This window comes from Thermobia domestica, chromosome 11 (assembly GCF_964235325.1).
Source record: "Thermobia domestica chromosome 11, izTheDome1.hap1.1, whole genome shotgun sequence".
NCBI lineage: Eukaryota > Metazoa > Arthropoda > Insecta > Zygentoma > Lepismatidae > Thermobia > Thermobia domestica.
The window spans coordinates 63152167-63168186 of NC_137464.1; the positions used below are offsets into that span (position 1 = coordinate 63152167).

Here is a 16020-nt window from a genome sequence, read left to right on the forward strand (position 1 = left end):
AACTATTTACTTCTTCAATATTGATTCATCAAGTTTGAAGAAATACATATAATTAGTGAATTAATTATATTACGTGTACATGATGTATGATGTAGCAGTTTAGCAGTGGCGGAAGAATACAATCGAACAAGTCATGCATTCATTCTGAATAATGACACGAAAACCGGAGGAATAAACACTTCAACATAGTGCAGATATTATGTAAAATTAGTGAAGAGAAAAACATCAGATGAAGTTAAATTAATACTAAACTTGTTTATACTTTTATAGTGATCACTAAAGTTTATTAAATATGTGAATCAACGATTTACAGTGCGAATTTCGCGTCCGTAACCGTAATCGTCCGTGTGCGTGTTGCGTCAGTTTATTCCTTTACTATAAGCTAAAGGACTGCTATTCATAAATACAGGTTTGAAGTGAAAATTAATATTAAAATGTCTACTCTATAATATTGTGAAATGTAAAACATATGTAAGTATTTGTGAACAGTAAAGAGGGCAGTAAAACAAATGTCACTAAGACAGCCCGAAAATATACATGTTAAACTAAATTGAATTTGCTTAATGAAAGTGTTCCTATTTTATTGCATGATTAGTTATAAGTTGTCTGCATGTTAAATTCGTAATGTTTGTGCTTCAATGTAAATAACTGAATGAAAATCATACCGGAATTTCATACAGTTATTCACATGGTGATTCTTAGTATGTTCGCGCTATTGAAGGATCTGATCACTGAGTAGTTCATAGTTTTGGTTCGAATCCCAACGTGGTAATATAGCGCACCGAACAGGATCCGAACCCCTCACGGTCACAGGATTCAACGGACTAATGCTGTTTATCAGAGGAACGTAAGAACAGAAAAGTTACTGTGTTATCCTGATTATTATGATCAAGACCTTTTCTGGAAATATGGGCCTTGCATGAATAAAGCAATAAAAAGAACAACTTAATGATAATCAACCCACAACGATGCTGATAATAGTATATCCAATTAAGCAACAGTTATCTGAAATGTGATGTTCAGATTTCACGAAATTTATAGATCTCCAGCATAGATAGCAGAAGTGTAATAGCATATAAGAATAACGACTATAATTATTCAGTCCAGTCATTTTGAGAGTATGTACTGAAAAATCTATTTAGTGTGGAAAAAATTCTTTCGATATATTTGAAAAACATGATTACATCATCTGAAATTGTAAATAGGCCTATTGCGGGCGTGTATAGTGTTCTTGTACGAGCATTTGTGTGTATATATTGTTCGGTTTCAAATTATGCCCATTATATAAAATATGCAGCTAAGAAAAGATTTATGTCTACTACTGGCTTGTGCTCTGACTTCTAAAAGTAGTTATAAAAATAAGCAAGTAGGAAAGTATTTCTTATCAGTGTACATCTTTTTCCCTTTTTTAAAAAATGTTCTTTGCTTTAAGAATATTTTTGTATAAATCTTCACAACACACAATAACAAATAAAAAATAACACTTCACATTAACTACTATAAAACACAAAATAGTAGAACTTTCGAGAGATACACCCCCTATCTTCAACTGACATGAGTTTGGAAAAGGTTAAACTCAAGTCTAGAACCCTTTAAAACCTCAAGTCAGTTAAAGATGAAGGGCGTGTCCCTTGAAAGTTCTACTGTTTTATGATTTATAGCGGTGAATATGAAGCGTTATATTTTACTTACTACTGTAACAATTATCACTGCTAGCAACTTACACTACTTTAGTTTTCAATAGTTCATCAGTCAATCAATTAGAAATGATTGCTATGTACAAATAATGAGAGGCAAGCGCAGAATAAGTGGACTCAGAATAGCAGGAATTGTCCATCCAAAGAGAGACCACATGAAAACACAAACTGCCCATAGAGAATTACCACAAACAATTATGTTCCCCACGCGCCACTCCACTGCATCTTTTGTTAAAATATAAATGCTATTCAAGAGACACATAACATAATTTTCTGTGTCATGCTTCATAATATTTGCAGCTTAGTTATAGACTACATTCTTCATTCAAAAAATGAAATTCCAACTTACTTTTTCCATTATTTCATCTTCTGAATCAGTATCGTTTGAGTCTTTTTCCTCGACTTCACCATCTTCACTGTCACCAACTGCCTCCGTTTCTTCTTCAGCTTTCTCCTCCGTGTTGTTCTCGTCTCCACTACTCTCTGATTCATCACTATCAATCACCTTGGGCTTAGCTCGGCCAGAAGAACCAGAAAAGGTGGCAAGCAACTGAGTGTAGGCACTTTGTTCACTTTCTGACTCAGAGGACGCTTCACTAATTGCAGTTTCCTCCACTTGAGGTACAGAACTTCTCTCCTCCTTAAATTCCTCATCTTTTCGCACAGCATGTTCTACATCAACTTTTCTACGTTTGTGTTTACGTCTAGGATTAAAATTACCTTTTCTTCTGTATTTACCCTTCATTCTTGACGAGTTTGACTGTTTCCTCACAAACAATTCAAATCTGAAAATGATTACAAAATGTTTTAATTTCTAAGAGTAACCAAAATGTATTTTACAAGCATTCTTAATTTCCAAAAAATTCCATTAAACCTATAATTGCTCTTTGTTACTTATTACCTGGCATTTGGCAATACCACCGAATAAACAAACATAAGAAGCATAGTATTTTAAGGTTTTCATATTTGTGCAATATGTATATAAATATGATAAATTATAGTACTTTATCTTATGCGTGCTTAAATTTTATTATTGTGCTATTTCGATGTCTTACTAATACTGACATCATTACGTAGGTACTTTAGAGTGTGTAACCAAGATGCCTGATTTAACACATTTTAAATCTCTTAATTTTCCTTTTTTTTTTCCCAAAGATTTATAAAGTTTTCTTCTGCTAAAAGCACTGAACTTCCAGATTTGTTCAATCACTGAAATGCACTAATTAAAATTTCCTGCAAAAATTACTGACACTATGTACAAACCTTATAAAATTATAGAAACTAAAATTTTGGCAAATTATAGTACTTTGTATTCATTATTATTATTTTCAGGACTTCAGGAATTTAGTGAAGTTCAGGGGCTGGACAGAGATGGAAGTTCAGTGCTTTTAACAAGAGCAAAGCTTATAAATCTTTGGTTTAAAAAAAAAAAAAAGAAAAAAAGGTAACTTGATTAGGCTCTTTAAGGTAGTGTGACCCTGGAAGATGTCAGTAGATTAGAAAGAAATCGAAATGATAGGTATATTAACAGAACTCCAATATGCATTCGGTGAAGTACTATAATTCTACATATTTATATATATACAAAGCATTTTGTTTATTAGAGATGGAACATATTATCTTACGCCTCCTTATCAACTGATATCTTTCGAAAAGTTACTAGAAGTGAACTCTCCCTTTCTTTTCTATTTTAATTTTATTTTAAAGGAAAACAATATCGTAATGATTCTTTGAAGACAGAGATTTAGTATTTAGGAAAAGCTACGAATTAAATCGATGGTTTATCAAATTTGAAGTTTCTTATTTATTAAAAAAAAAAAAAAAAAAAAAAAAAAAACTTTACGAAGCCAATTCAATCCAAGGATGTTAATAAGAACGGAAGCAAACCCCCTCCCTACAAAAAAAAAAAAAAAAAAAAAAAAAAATCGCAGCGCGGAGCCGAAACCGATAACATCAGTTCCAAACACACAACAGATTTTTCGAGGAACACATTCATTGAATACGTCAGAAGAACTGACATTGACCTTAAAACAGGTTTTACAGAAAAATGACAAATAGATATAACGAAACCGTTGTAGGGTGCTCCCTCGAGTTCTCGTTTCACAGTTGCTCAACAACTTTTGCAGCTTGTAACAATCTTAAGCTAACGACATTTGCAAACGATAATGAAAAACTTTCAAAACATAATTCATTGCGAGCTTTATTTTCAGTTTCGTGAAGAGAACCAATATATCAGAATGTATTTCGCTTCTATTCTCAAAACAAGTGAAATTATGGTTTTCGGCTCTGTGAACAAAAATTATTATTATTATTATTATTATTTCAGTTAACTAGGATTGGCTTTTTGGATCGTTGTTCACCTGTTTCTATCTTGTGGCGTACCCACTGTGACACCACACTGCAGCATATCGTTCTTCACACACTCTCTCTCTCTTTTCCTTTTCCATTCCATTCTTATACCATTCACTCGGTGAGCTACGAATTCCGAAGATCTTCTCCTTACCTGTCCAAACCATCGAAGTCTACTTTCTTGTAGTTTCTTTGCTGCTGGTCTCACCTTTACTGTTTCTCGCATCGCTTCACTCTTAATTTTGTCCTTGTGCATCACTTTACACATTCCCCACAGCATTTTATCTCCGCAACATGCAACTTCTATTTCTCTCTTTTCTTCGTCATCCAACATTTTGCTTCGTATATGGCAGGTCTCACTATTGTTTAGTAAACTTTTCCTTTAAGGCGTATTGGCACCCTACGATCACCATTACTCCTGCTGCTTCTGTCCATTTAGTCCAACCGCTGCTAATTCTGCTGTTTATGTCTTCTTCTATACCTGCATTTTCCTGCAGTATTGATCCCAAGGACTTGGATTTCCCCATCATTACCACTTCTTCTTCATCTAGTCGTATTCTCGATTATATGTCTTTGATAGGGGACTGCATCCTCAAACGCCCCTGAAAAAGCGCATACTCAGTGGATTCAGTCAATGTAGAGAACAAGTAGTAATTACATCCTCACACAAGGCAAGAAGACGGAACACTTCGGTAGATATTTGCACAATATCTACTCAAACACGAGAGCTCCTTCGTGGCTAAGCGATTAGCGTACGCGCCTTTGGCGTGGGAGACCCGGGTTCGATTCCCGGCGGGAGCTCATGTGATTCGGTCCCGTCTCATATAGCCTCGCTGCTGAAAAGGACGTTAAACTCAACTATTCAAACACGCAACAAGGAAGGATATCATTCACGAATTCTTAGTTTCAGTTTCGAAGCTACGTATATCCTCCATCGCAGTGAGAAGGTTCATAGTTTCAGTAATTTCTGAGCAGTGCGTAGTTTGAAACACTTAACAGTTCCCAGGGTACTAATTTTGCGCAGTAATACTATATAGATGCATATGGATGTAGGAAAGAAATGAAATGAAATCTTTGAGTTTTACGTCCCGCGGTTATGCCGGTTAGGCTAAAGGAGACGGTGATGATGAGTAATGAATGAAATGGTGGAATGAAGAAAGTGGGAGGAAACGGGAGAACCCCGAGAAAACCCACGCACACGGTGTTTGTCCACCACAAAGTTCACTTGGCGGGGGCTGGGATCGAACCCGGAACCCCAAGCACCAGAGGTGAACGCTCTACCACTGAGCCACCGCGGCCCCTGGATGTAGGAAAGAGTAAAGGAAGGATGAAAATAAGAAATATTTGCGATTAACAGTGTATTTGACAGGGGGTTCTGCCCTTAATTCTCTTCTGAAAGTTTATTTACGTAACATTGTATTCGGATGTTTATAGTGCTGGTTGGAAACAGGAGAAGGTAAGGATTCACTGTTTTCGTTATTTCTCAATAGTGCGTAGTTTGCAACACTTAATAGTTGGAAGGTACCAATTTTGCGAAGCAATACAATACTGCGAATAGATATCTAGCGAAGAGCAAAGAAAGCATGAAATATTTGTGATCAATAGCTAAGAATGAACGACGGAAATGAAAGAAGAGTAATTCTAGGTAAGATATAATAAAATGCAATACAACGTTGAAAACAGCTTCATACGAGTCTAATCCTGGGCCGCTATCTGCGGAAAATGAGCCCTTCAGGAGGGTAACTCCTGTATCCCCGGACAAATTTTAGAAAATTTACCAGATGAACTGGAGAATCTATTTTGGATTGTGAGGAAGAGTGAATGAAAGTTAGGTGAGAAGAATAGTTGAAGTCAGGCCCACTTTAAAACCCACCTGGGTTTTTGAGCATTTTGTATTGGTACAATTAAGGTGACCACATTGCAAGTAATTTTTATCAGATTTTGGACTTCTTGTGGGAGAATTAAATGCTTTCGTGTTAAGGTATACAACTTCAACATAAGACCTTTATAAAGTTCTGAATGCACTGAATGAGTTAAAAAAGAAAGAAAAAAAATTAGCTTGCGATAATTATAAAACAAATTAATGTATGGATTACGCTTATAGCCTATTTGAAGTAAAATATGTAATTTTATATTTTCGAAGATACTTCCGTGAATAGTGTGCTCGCCAACTCAGCGACGCCAAGGGGCATTATCCTTCATACGTTTGACGGATTCAAGGCCAGATGCACCGGTACTACCAGTAAATGCATTAGTAGTAAAACTATTAGTATTATTTCTTACCTTTGATGAGAACACAAGTACTTTTCAGTAAAAATTTGGTTTTCAAACAATAGTTTAGTTCAGTCATTTATTACTACTCTTCAAATAAGCATTCTGTACAATCAACACCAGTAATAGGGTAAAAATTCTTGTCAAATTTAAGAAGCTTAATGCTCAGAGTCCCGAAGACTATGTAATGCTTACTATTTCAAGTGTTGAATTCAAACTTCCATACTAGTGGAAGTTTCGATGTAAAGTAAAGAGACCTGCATTTTCGGGAAATTACCGTCGTGAAAGAAGAATCGCAATCTTCGAATTTTAAAGTTGAAATATTGGGGGTAGAAGCACGAGACGTTCTAAATTTGCTACATAGATTTTCTCGACGATCCAATGTAAAATTTCAAAATAGCAGTCATTTTTTTTTAAAAAACAGCAGTGAATAGAAAATTGTTGCAAGCTGTGACAATGATCACATTTTATCACTTTTACCACAAAGACATTGAAATATTTCGAAAAAACCTGAAAATACTCTTAAAATCCCATATGGGCCCAGGTGGGTTGGGTCTTTTCAAACCCTGGTCAAGTTATGAAAATACTTGTTAGCTGTTTTTTGACACTGTAAGCGGGACTATAAATGGAGGTCGAAAGGATTATTTGGCGGAGAGGTAAACTTGATATGATTTATGGAAAGGGAAGTGTGGAAATGGTGCGTAAATGACAAGATTGTGACAAATCGTGTTTGAGTTTTATGACTTATACAAAAATAAAGTGTGTCAATTGTTGAAATTTTGTGAAAGGCATGGTAAAGAGCAGAACAGTTTACCGTAAGTGTGGAAACAAATAGAAAGTACAGTAAAGAGGAGGAAAATCTAACCAAACCTAACCTAATACAATTTAGTCTTTTTCTGGATGGCATTTAGTATCTCCACCAATGCCGTCCAACACATAAGCCAAGTATGTTTCTACCATTTTCGTTTGTGCATATACCCACTGCCGCTGACGCGCCTGTTTCATACGGACGCAACCCCTCGCTCCGCCAGGCGCCCTGCTTCGCTCCTACCTGATTTGGTTAGATAGCATTACTGCTTTTTAGTGGCCGCCTAGCATAAGTTGGTTCATGTTTTATACACTAGTTTTTATGCCATATGCTCACACTGTATTTCGAAAAATAATCACTACCAAGTGAGCCAAGATTACAACCTAGTATTTTGGGGGAGAAACTAAGTAATACTCTTTTTTATTATTGTTATTTTTCCTGTGGTCCGGCGATACAGCAGTAATACCCCTTCAGATCACATTCTGATGGTAGGCCTAAACTTCCTATTTTACATTTTCGGAGTTGCGTGAACTAATGATGTTTTCAATAAGTGGCCCGGGAAGGGAATTCCCCCTAAAAGTTGTAAAATTTTACTCAATGAATATGTCCACCTACACTCAAGGTATGTTATTATATTTTCCCAGTACTATTTTCACTCCCCTTTCCATCTAATGGTCTTATAATCTCTTAGTTGTACTATTGCTGACAAAGTGAGCTTGCTACTATTTCATCGATCTTTATAGCTGTTTCTAAAGAAATTTTCACTACTGTACTTAAAAAAAAAAAAAAAAAAAAAACACGCCATGTAAAACTCCAAAGGGCTATGTATTATGTCTTAATATTCTGCATCTAGCCCTGGCAAAGTAACTCTACATTTATTGAGCGATTTTATAGAACATACGTAATCAGTTATTGAGCGACTCTTCAAATAACAGATACAAATATTAAAATTTACATACGACATTAGAACATCTATTTTCCACACTGCATCTTTAACTGCAATACAGCAAATACTTACATTCTTACATAAGTGTTATAAGAACTTGACACGTCTTACGTTACATCAATTTACTACAGAATTTGCACTAACACACGTCAAAGATACTTCTAACATAGTACAAGAGTAGATTCTCGTTAAAACACACCAATGAATGACGAAATCAAATAATACGCACTACACACTGTAATTACGTTGTAAGCAATATTAAACTCATCTTCTCAGATGTATTCTGTCTTCAACTTTATGTAACAACATACATAATGGGAAATCCCACTTATATATGGGATCATTCCATGCATTTTTTTTTTTTTTTTTTTTGCAAAACAGTGTAGGAAAAGCAAAGCGAATAATGCAAAGCATGATTATAACACTGGCTATTCTGATTATCGCGACTCTAAATTTACTTTGTGTTTTCGTAAACCGTTACAGATCGTGCCAAGAGAATTTCATATTTAAATAAGGATTTTCACTCTTTTTTTTTTAAATTTAAAAGAACAGTGTGTGGAATGAATAAATATATATATATATATATTTTTAGTGCATATTTACTATACGAATCCACAGATGTAATATTTCCAGAACAAATTCATAATAATCTTTTAATAGATTAGAATGTTAATAATCTTAATGGGCCTTATGCAGAGACGTTTTGACGCCCGATTAAAGCCATACTAAGTGGTTGACTAACGGGTGGTTATCAAAATTGTATTCAGAGTCACTGATTAGGACGTAGTATTTGACGAAGTTAATCACATGTGACTAATTAATCTAGAGCAGAGGCTAATCTTTTACCCACGGTTTAGCGTGCGACACAACATTTCATATTTCGTATTTCATATATTTTCATTTTTACAGACTACGCATGCGCTCATCTACTCTTCCGTAGTTGCTACATTTATTTTTCTCACCCGATGCATTAGGGTTATATAAGTTAATCATACCCAAATCATCATTTTAGTTGTACTCAAAGTAGACTCTGAATACCATAACGTGCATCTCCCTTAGTAAATTGTTAGTATGTCCCTCTTCATATTCAGCCACTGCAGTGGCGCAACTCGGTGGAGCAACTGCTTGTGAAGCATTGCTTTAAATTGCTGCCTTCGTTTGTTTCCACTGCAGTTGCTTCCACTAAAACGGTTGCCGCCACCGACCGCTCTCGCGCAACTGTCTCGAGCAACTCTCAGTGTCCGTCACTCGAGGTAAAGCATTGCTTTAAATTGTAGCCTTCGTACGGAGACACTGGAGTGGCGGTCACCGCACAAGGTTGCCAGTGTATCTCGATGCCAATGTATGTATATGTTGTTAAAAAAAAAAAAGGAAAAAAGAAAAGAAGAAAAGGTACGGATCAGACGAAACATGCACACTTGATCTTTCCGTGCCTGCCCTAGTCGCGGGTTTACTACCCCTCCCCGATGGGGGAAATTTTTAACACAATAGAAAATAACAATGAAAAACTTATTTTATGCATACCTTTATTTCGTTATAGTATAAGTTTTAATGAATTTTCATTTTACATATGTTGTGAAGAAAGACTTAATTATTATAAATTAACGATCTTTTCTTGTTGTTTGAAATAGTTACAGAGAATGATGAGTTTTACAATATGCGTTGGCGCAATAATGAAATAAATTCGTTTTGAATTTTCGCCCGTAATAGTTTGAATATTCCAACACTAAGAATTTCATTAAAGGAAATAAAATAATCGGATTGCAAGGGCACCAATCAGGAGGGGCAAGGTGGGGCGATCGCCCCCTAGAGGAAATTGTACTTCAGAATATCGAAAATCCAATAGAATTTTTACATTAGTTACAGCAAAATTTGAAACTATCTTTGAAACGTCGCTTATACTGCCCCCCTTGTAAACCACAACATGGGCGCCCTTGTTGGATTGTTGAATTTTATCTAGATTTATATTGTGACAAGGTGTTGAGGAGCACATGCACAGAGGGTTGCGAGGGAAGTGCAGTACACCATAATTACCCGCCTCTTCGCTACTGTCTACTGCAAGTAGAACGTTAAAATTCTATTTAGCTTCGACGACCAATGATTAACGCCAATAGACTTCCTAAATCAATTATTATTTGGAGACTGTTTGACTTATGTTATTATTATTATTATTATTTATTATTATTATTATTATTATTATTATTATTATTATTATTATTATTAATAATAATAATAATAATAATAATAATAATAATATTTTTGCACTTTCCTTCGTCTTGCTAATTAAATTTTTATTCAAAGTGCTCCCCTCAAAACGTTGCTCCCCTAGACTCGGCCCTAGTGGTAAATCCAACTCTGCCTAGTCGTTTATTATGTTTTGTTCTTTGGGTATTAGTCATTCATCACCTGATTAGCAGCCACCCCTTATGCCAAATGAATCATTTCCGGGTACGTTTATAACTATTATTATTATCACGTAACGGGGCTTATAATATTGTATTCTTAGTCCGTCCGTTACTCCTACGATAAATCTGGACAAATGCCAAATTGTTATTTTCTGTTTTTGCAGTAGATATGTGGAGCGATTATAGTATCTCGTCCGAGTTCGTTAATGGAGACGATTAATCAACCGGACGTGGTAAAAATCAACCATTTCCGGTTTTAACGTTGCCATTATAGAGCGAAAGCCATAATAGATAGCGAGAAGGGGTTTTCTCAAATCGATTAAGTGTTCCAAGAATATCTTCCATGTCCATCCTTAATACTGTATTGAAACCGGAAGTGGTAGAAATCCAGTACGACTTCAGATTTCAATATTAATCTATATAAAGAAAACCGATAAGAGAACAAGTTCGATTTCCTTGGAATCGTAGCATTCTAAGAATAGTTCGCATTTTCTCTTTTAACACTTTATTCAAATCGGTAGTGGCAGAAATCAACCATTTCCGCTTTCAGTGTTGATCGCCATAGAATAAAAATGATAATAGATAGCGAAAAGTGTTTTTGTAATCAATTTAGCATTTCAAATATATGTACTATCTCCTCTCTTAACCCTCTATTTAAACCAGAAGTGGCATAAATCAACTACTTCCGGTTTAAACGTTGATTACTATAAGGTAAAAACAGTAATAGGTAGGAGAAGCGGTTTCTGTAATCAATTGTGTCCCAAGAATAATATTCCATCTCGACTCTAATCTGTTTACTAAAACCAAACCTGGTACACATGTACCATTTTTAATTTCCAGACTAATTTGAAAAAACATATTGGCACGCTCCACTTTATTATCTTTACAGAATTATGTATTATTATTATTATTATTATTATTATTATTATTATTATTATTATTATTATTATTATTATTATTATTATTATTATTATTATTATTATTATTATTATTATTATTATTATTATTATTATTATTAAATCATTAAGGAAAGAAGAATGTGAATCCTCAGGAATCTCATTGAAGCTAGTTCAGACCAACTGTCATCCGGGGAATCTAAAATATTCCCCTTCATGTCAGCATCTTCAAAACCCAGGGAACTCACTCAATTAAAAGGATTTAGTTCTAAATATCTAAAAATTTTCGACATACGGAAGTAGTTAAAGAACTTCATTTTGTCTGCACAGAGATCACGATACAAAGTATGATACAGGCCAGTTTGCAATCTCATTGATAGCATAGGATGCACGGACATTCGTTTTTTCCCTCTACGTTTCTTCTTTTTGAGCAGCAAAATAAGAAGAAGTGCTTGCTTACTATTAACAGCCATAACACAAAGTGGAATAACTTGAGACAGTGGAAATGCTTCTACGAACTATATGAACCGGATAGTCGCCGAATGGACACTGAAATCTCGAACCATGAATGGTTGTATGTGTGTTTATGCGTGTTCCATGTATTTCTGTGTGTCCTGGCAACACCACTCATAGCTTGGGCAATAAAAGGGGGGGGAACAGAAAATAACAAGAAGCCCTGGTACCTGCTGTCGGTTGCTCGTCTTTTCACAAACAGTGGCGTAACTCAGTGTTTCCACTCAGTGGCCGCGAATGAAGGGGACCTATGAGTACTAACTAGTCTGAGACTAACCCTAGATAAACGAATTCTCTCTGAATACCGCCCAATATGTTGTGTTCTTACCTATGAGATGCTTATCTACGTAATAATACATAAATGTAAGTCGAACTTGTTATTCACGGATTTGGCGATATCTACTAACCACAAAGGAAAGTGAGGTGATGTATCTAGTTAATGTGCTATGACGCGAAACTATAGAAATGTTCAAGAAGTAAGGGATCCACATAATTGTAAAACTTACGATAAAGAAATGTTGTGATACTTTGGAACACTAATATACGAGCAATTGAATCATACTAGAATATCACCTATAACGTCTTTAAAGATATAAATATATAATTCAATATATAAGGTAATTTTATGCCATATACAGTTTTGCGCTATCCTTGTTTATGTGTATACACCAAGGGCGCCGATCCTGGGGACCGAGGGAGCCCCCCAAAGCTCATGTGAGTCCCCGTATTGTATTTATCAATATATAATATTTGGTATAATTTGAATGCAATGTGTCTTAAAATCCTCATATATGTCTTCTACATCTGATTGCCCCCCCCCCCCCCGAATTTACAGAGAAATTGGCGCCCTTGCTATACCCACACTCGCTGATGTGCCTGCTCTCTACGGACGGAGCCCTAGTATTATTCGGGCCCTACTGCTGCGATCCTTCCTTGACTCGGTTAGGTAACACTCGTGCTTTCTAGTGATCTCATAGCACAAGTTGGTTACTTTTTTTTTTTTTTTTTTTTTTTTTTTTTTTTTTACACAATAAGTCTTATCATATACATACACTAAAGCCCCGATAAACCAAATCTGAAAAAGAATTATATACGCAATGAATTTATTATGGATTCGTAAAATACATGTGTACATTTCTTCTATATATGCAATACTAACGAAGTAAATGGACTTCGAAAAATTCTTGAAGCTTTCCCACTGAAAATAACAGTGCCATACGCCTGTGGAAATGACGTAAGAGGTGACCAAACGTGACCCACGTGCCCAAAGACCGTAGGTGTGGTGGTATCAGAACTCAAAGGGATTATTTGAATATAGAGTAAATAAAAGAAGTTCATTGTCTTTTTTTTTTTTTTTTTTTAACTTGACAACATATTGTAAAATTGAACTATAATAATTTGCTTTTAACTATTTACAATATGGGAAAAGTACCGAATTTCGTCCCCTGGTTTATCTACGTTGATAAATGCCGCAACCTCGTTGCATCTAACTGAAATTTCCGTAAAGGAGGAAATAGTGAGCTGGACGTATCGGCGCGAGAAGTCGTTTTGTTTTGTAGTGAGTATTCTGTTGTTTAATAATTATCAAAAGCAAGAATGTTGTTTTTCCAGTGTTGCCAGATCTACTGATTTTGCAGGAGATCTGCTGCTTTTTCTACGTTCTACTGATCTACTGCGAAAGAAAATGAAAAGTGAACAATCTCCTGCTTTTTCCTTACTTCGAGAAGTTGAAGAAATATTATTAGTCTATTATTAATATTGAATCTTCAATGTTTCCTCACATAAAAAGACGGAATTTCTCTGTTATAATACACAAAGCTCTGTAGAGCATATAGTTATAGAGCTTTACTGTATATAATATGAGTCCAAAGAATACAACTGTACGTCATTCTCTATATGCATTATGGTTAGCGTTTTTATGGCTTTCTGTAAGATTTACAAGTAAGTGTTGTTTAAATTAGGACTTGGGCTGGAAGAGTGGTTTAGATCGTTTCTCCGCGATCGTCAACAAGAAATCGTCTTACGCCACGGTCACGTGTGACTGCACAATATAGCTACGTTATCGCTATGTACATGAAAAGACATTTTCCCACTCCACTTTGCTCTTTCACTACGTTTTACTTCACACATATTTGTATCAAATAATATTAATATAAATCGGGACTTTTCACTTTCATTTGCTCAACGTAGTTCATCGGAAATGAATTCTGGATTGCTTGTTTTGACTACTGCCCCTTTAATAATGACAAATTTTATTGCCCCCCCCCCCCCGGATTTACATTCAAACACCACCACTGTCTGTGTCTACTGCTTTCTCCTGTTTTTTATCTTCGAATCTCCTGCTTTTCCAAGTGATTGGTCTGGCATCACTGTGTTTTTCTGGTTGTGACAACACATTTAGCTCCAAAGTTAGGTAAACGCACTACAATTTTCTGTCTAATGCCTATTTTAAGATTGGAAAGTTGTAATTGTTTAAAGCACGAGTGCTATGCGCACTTGTCGTCATATTGGACAATGAGTGAGTTCCTAATTTCGTTCCCTTAGGTATACCTAATTTTCATCCCCGGGACGAAATTTGGAACAAATATTTCTCTCTCGTCTCGGTTTAGATGTTAATACAATGGAATCTGATTATTCGCTTCCCTTCTAATTTCAGATGCCCTTGACACCGGACCTCCTCATATGACAAACGTCAGAAGATGGATAAGAAAAAAAATATTTCTAGTCGTGTATCTACTGATATAAATCAACCTTTAGAAAGGGGCACGAAAAGAAGGCTTCTTTTGGAAGTTGTGCAGAAAGTAGCCATAAAGGGCCTTATGCAGAGTCGTTTTGACGTCTGATTAAGGCAATACTACAAGATTGACTAACGGATGGTTATCAAAAGTGTATTCAGAGTCTCTGATTTAGGACGTAGTAATCGACGGAGTTCATAACATGTGACTAATTTATCTAGAGCAGAGGGCATCACTTAACTACGGTTTAGCTTGTGCGACACATTTCGGAATTCGTATGTCATGTATTTCCAATTTTACAGACCACGCATGCGCACATCTCTTCTCCGTAGTTGCCACATTTATTTTTCTCACCGATGCATTGGGGTTCTATAAGTTAATCATCGTTTTAGTTCTACTCAAAGTAAACTCTGAATACCAAAAAGCGCACCTTCCTTAGTAAAGATTTAGTATCCTTACTAACTAATTTGTGACTAACCCTCGATTAACGAATTCTCTCTGAATACCGCCCAAAGTATCTAGGCCTACTGAGCCAAGCACCTCTACGTTTTGCCTTGAGTCTCAGCAGGGATCATTTAGACCTAGAAAACGAGCAAATACTGTTTTTGTGAAGAACAAGAAACCGAGAAGATGACTAAATGTTCCGCCATCAAGTGAGAAAAAATAAGAAGACGAAGATACTCCATATATATCGACTGACAATGAAGATAGCGAGAACAAGGATGTAATACTGTTGTTAGACACCGAACAGATTGCGACTTGAGGGCTTTTGCACATGGCGATGTTTAGGCGTGACCAACAGGCCCGTAGCCAGCCCAAAAATGTAGGTAGGGCCCGGCAGAAGTTAGGGACGGCCCGATCCAACCATATTATAGTCCATCACTATATTATAGTTCATTTGCAAGCCTACCATGAAAATTTTAGGAGCCCACAAAAATTTAGGGGGCACCGACCCCGTGAATACGGGCCTGGTGACCAAGTGTTTAAGTTGAAATTTAAATATGTCTATTGAGTGAATAATTCAACCTACAAAGTATTGTCGGAAGTACAAGACACTAATAAGTGCATTGTAATATTAGTGAGTATATTAATTCTGAAGTAATTAATAGAATACAAAAACAGTAAAACTATTAAGCATAGTTATTAGTGTGATTCTAAACTTTCGGGTAAGATCCATTTTGATTATTTCTCTCCATTATCTTGAAGTAATTTGCATCTATATTTTTACTTATTTTGTCTTATCCTGTGGTGTTATATAAGTTTACTTGTTATGTTATTCTTTGTGCTTCAAGTTTAATTTAGATTATTATGAAAGTTAAGGATAAAACTTCTTTGGAAGTTTTGGAAAAGACAGATTGCATCTCAATGGAAGTAGAACAAATAGCGGAAGTTTTGGTATC

General features: G+C 35.6%; 1 protein-coding gene across 1 annotated transcript in view; it reads right to left on the minus strand.

Moving 5' to 3' along the window:
* Positions 1 to 8300, minus strand: part of LOC145664102 (U3 small nucleolar RNA-associated protein 25 homolog) — a 36032-nt gene extending 27732 nt beyond the window's left edge. Inside the window, exons 1-2 of the mRNA XM_081730452.1 lie at positions 8144 to 8300; positions 2047 to 2482 (exon numbers count right to left, since the gene is read on the minus strand). Of these exons, the coding sequence (XP_081586578.1) occupies positions 2047 to 2442 (396 nt within the window). The 5' untranslated portion in view covers positions 2443 to 2482; positions 8144 to 8300. The remainder of the gene's footprint in view (positions 1 to 2046; positions 2483 to 8143) is intronic.
* Positions 8301 to 16020: the final 7720 nt, after the last annotated feature.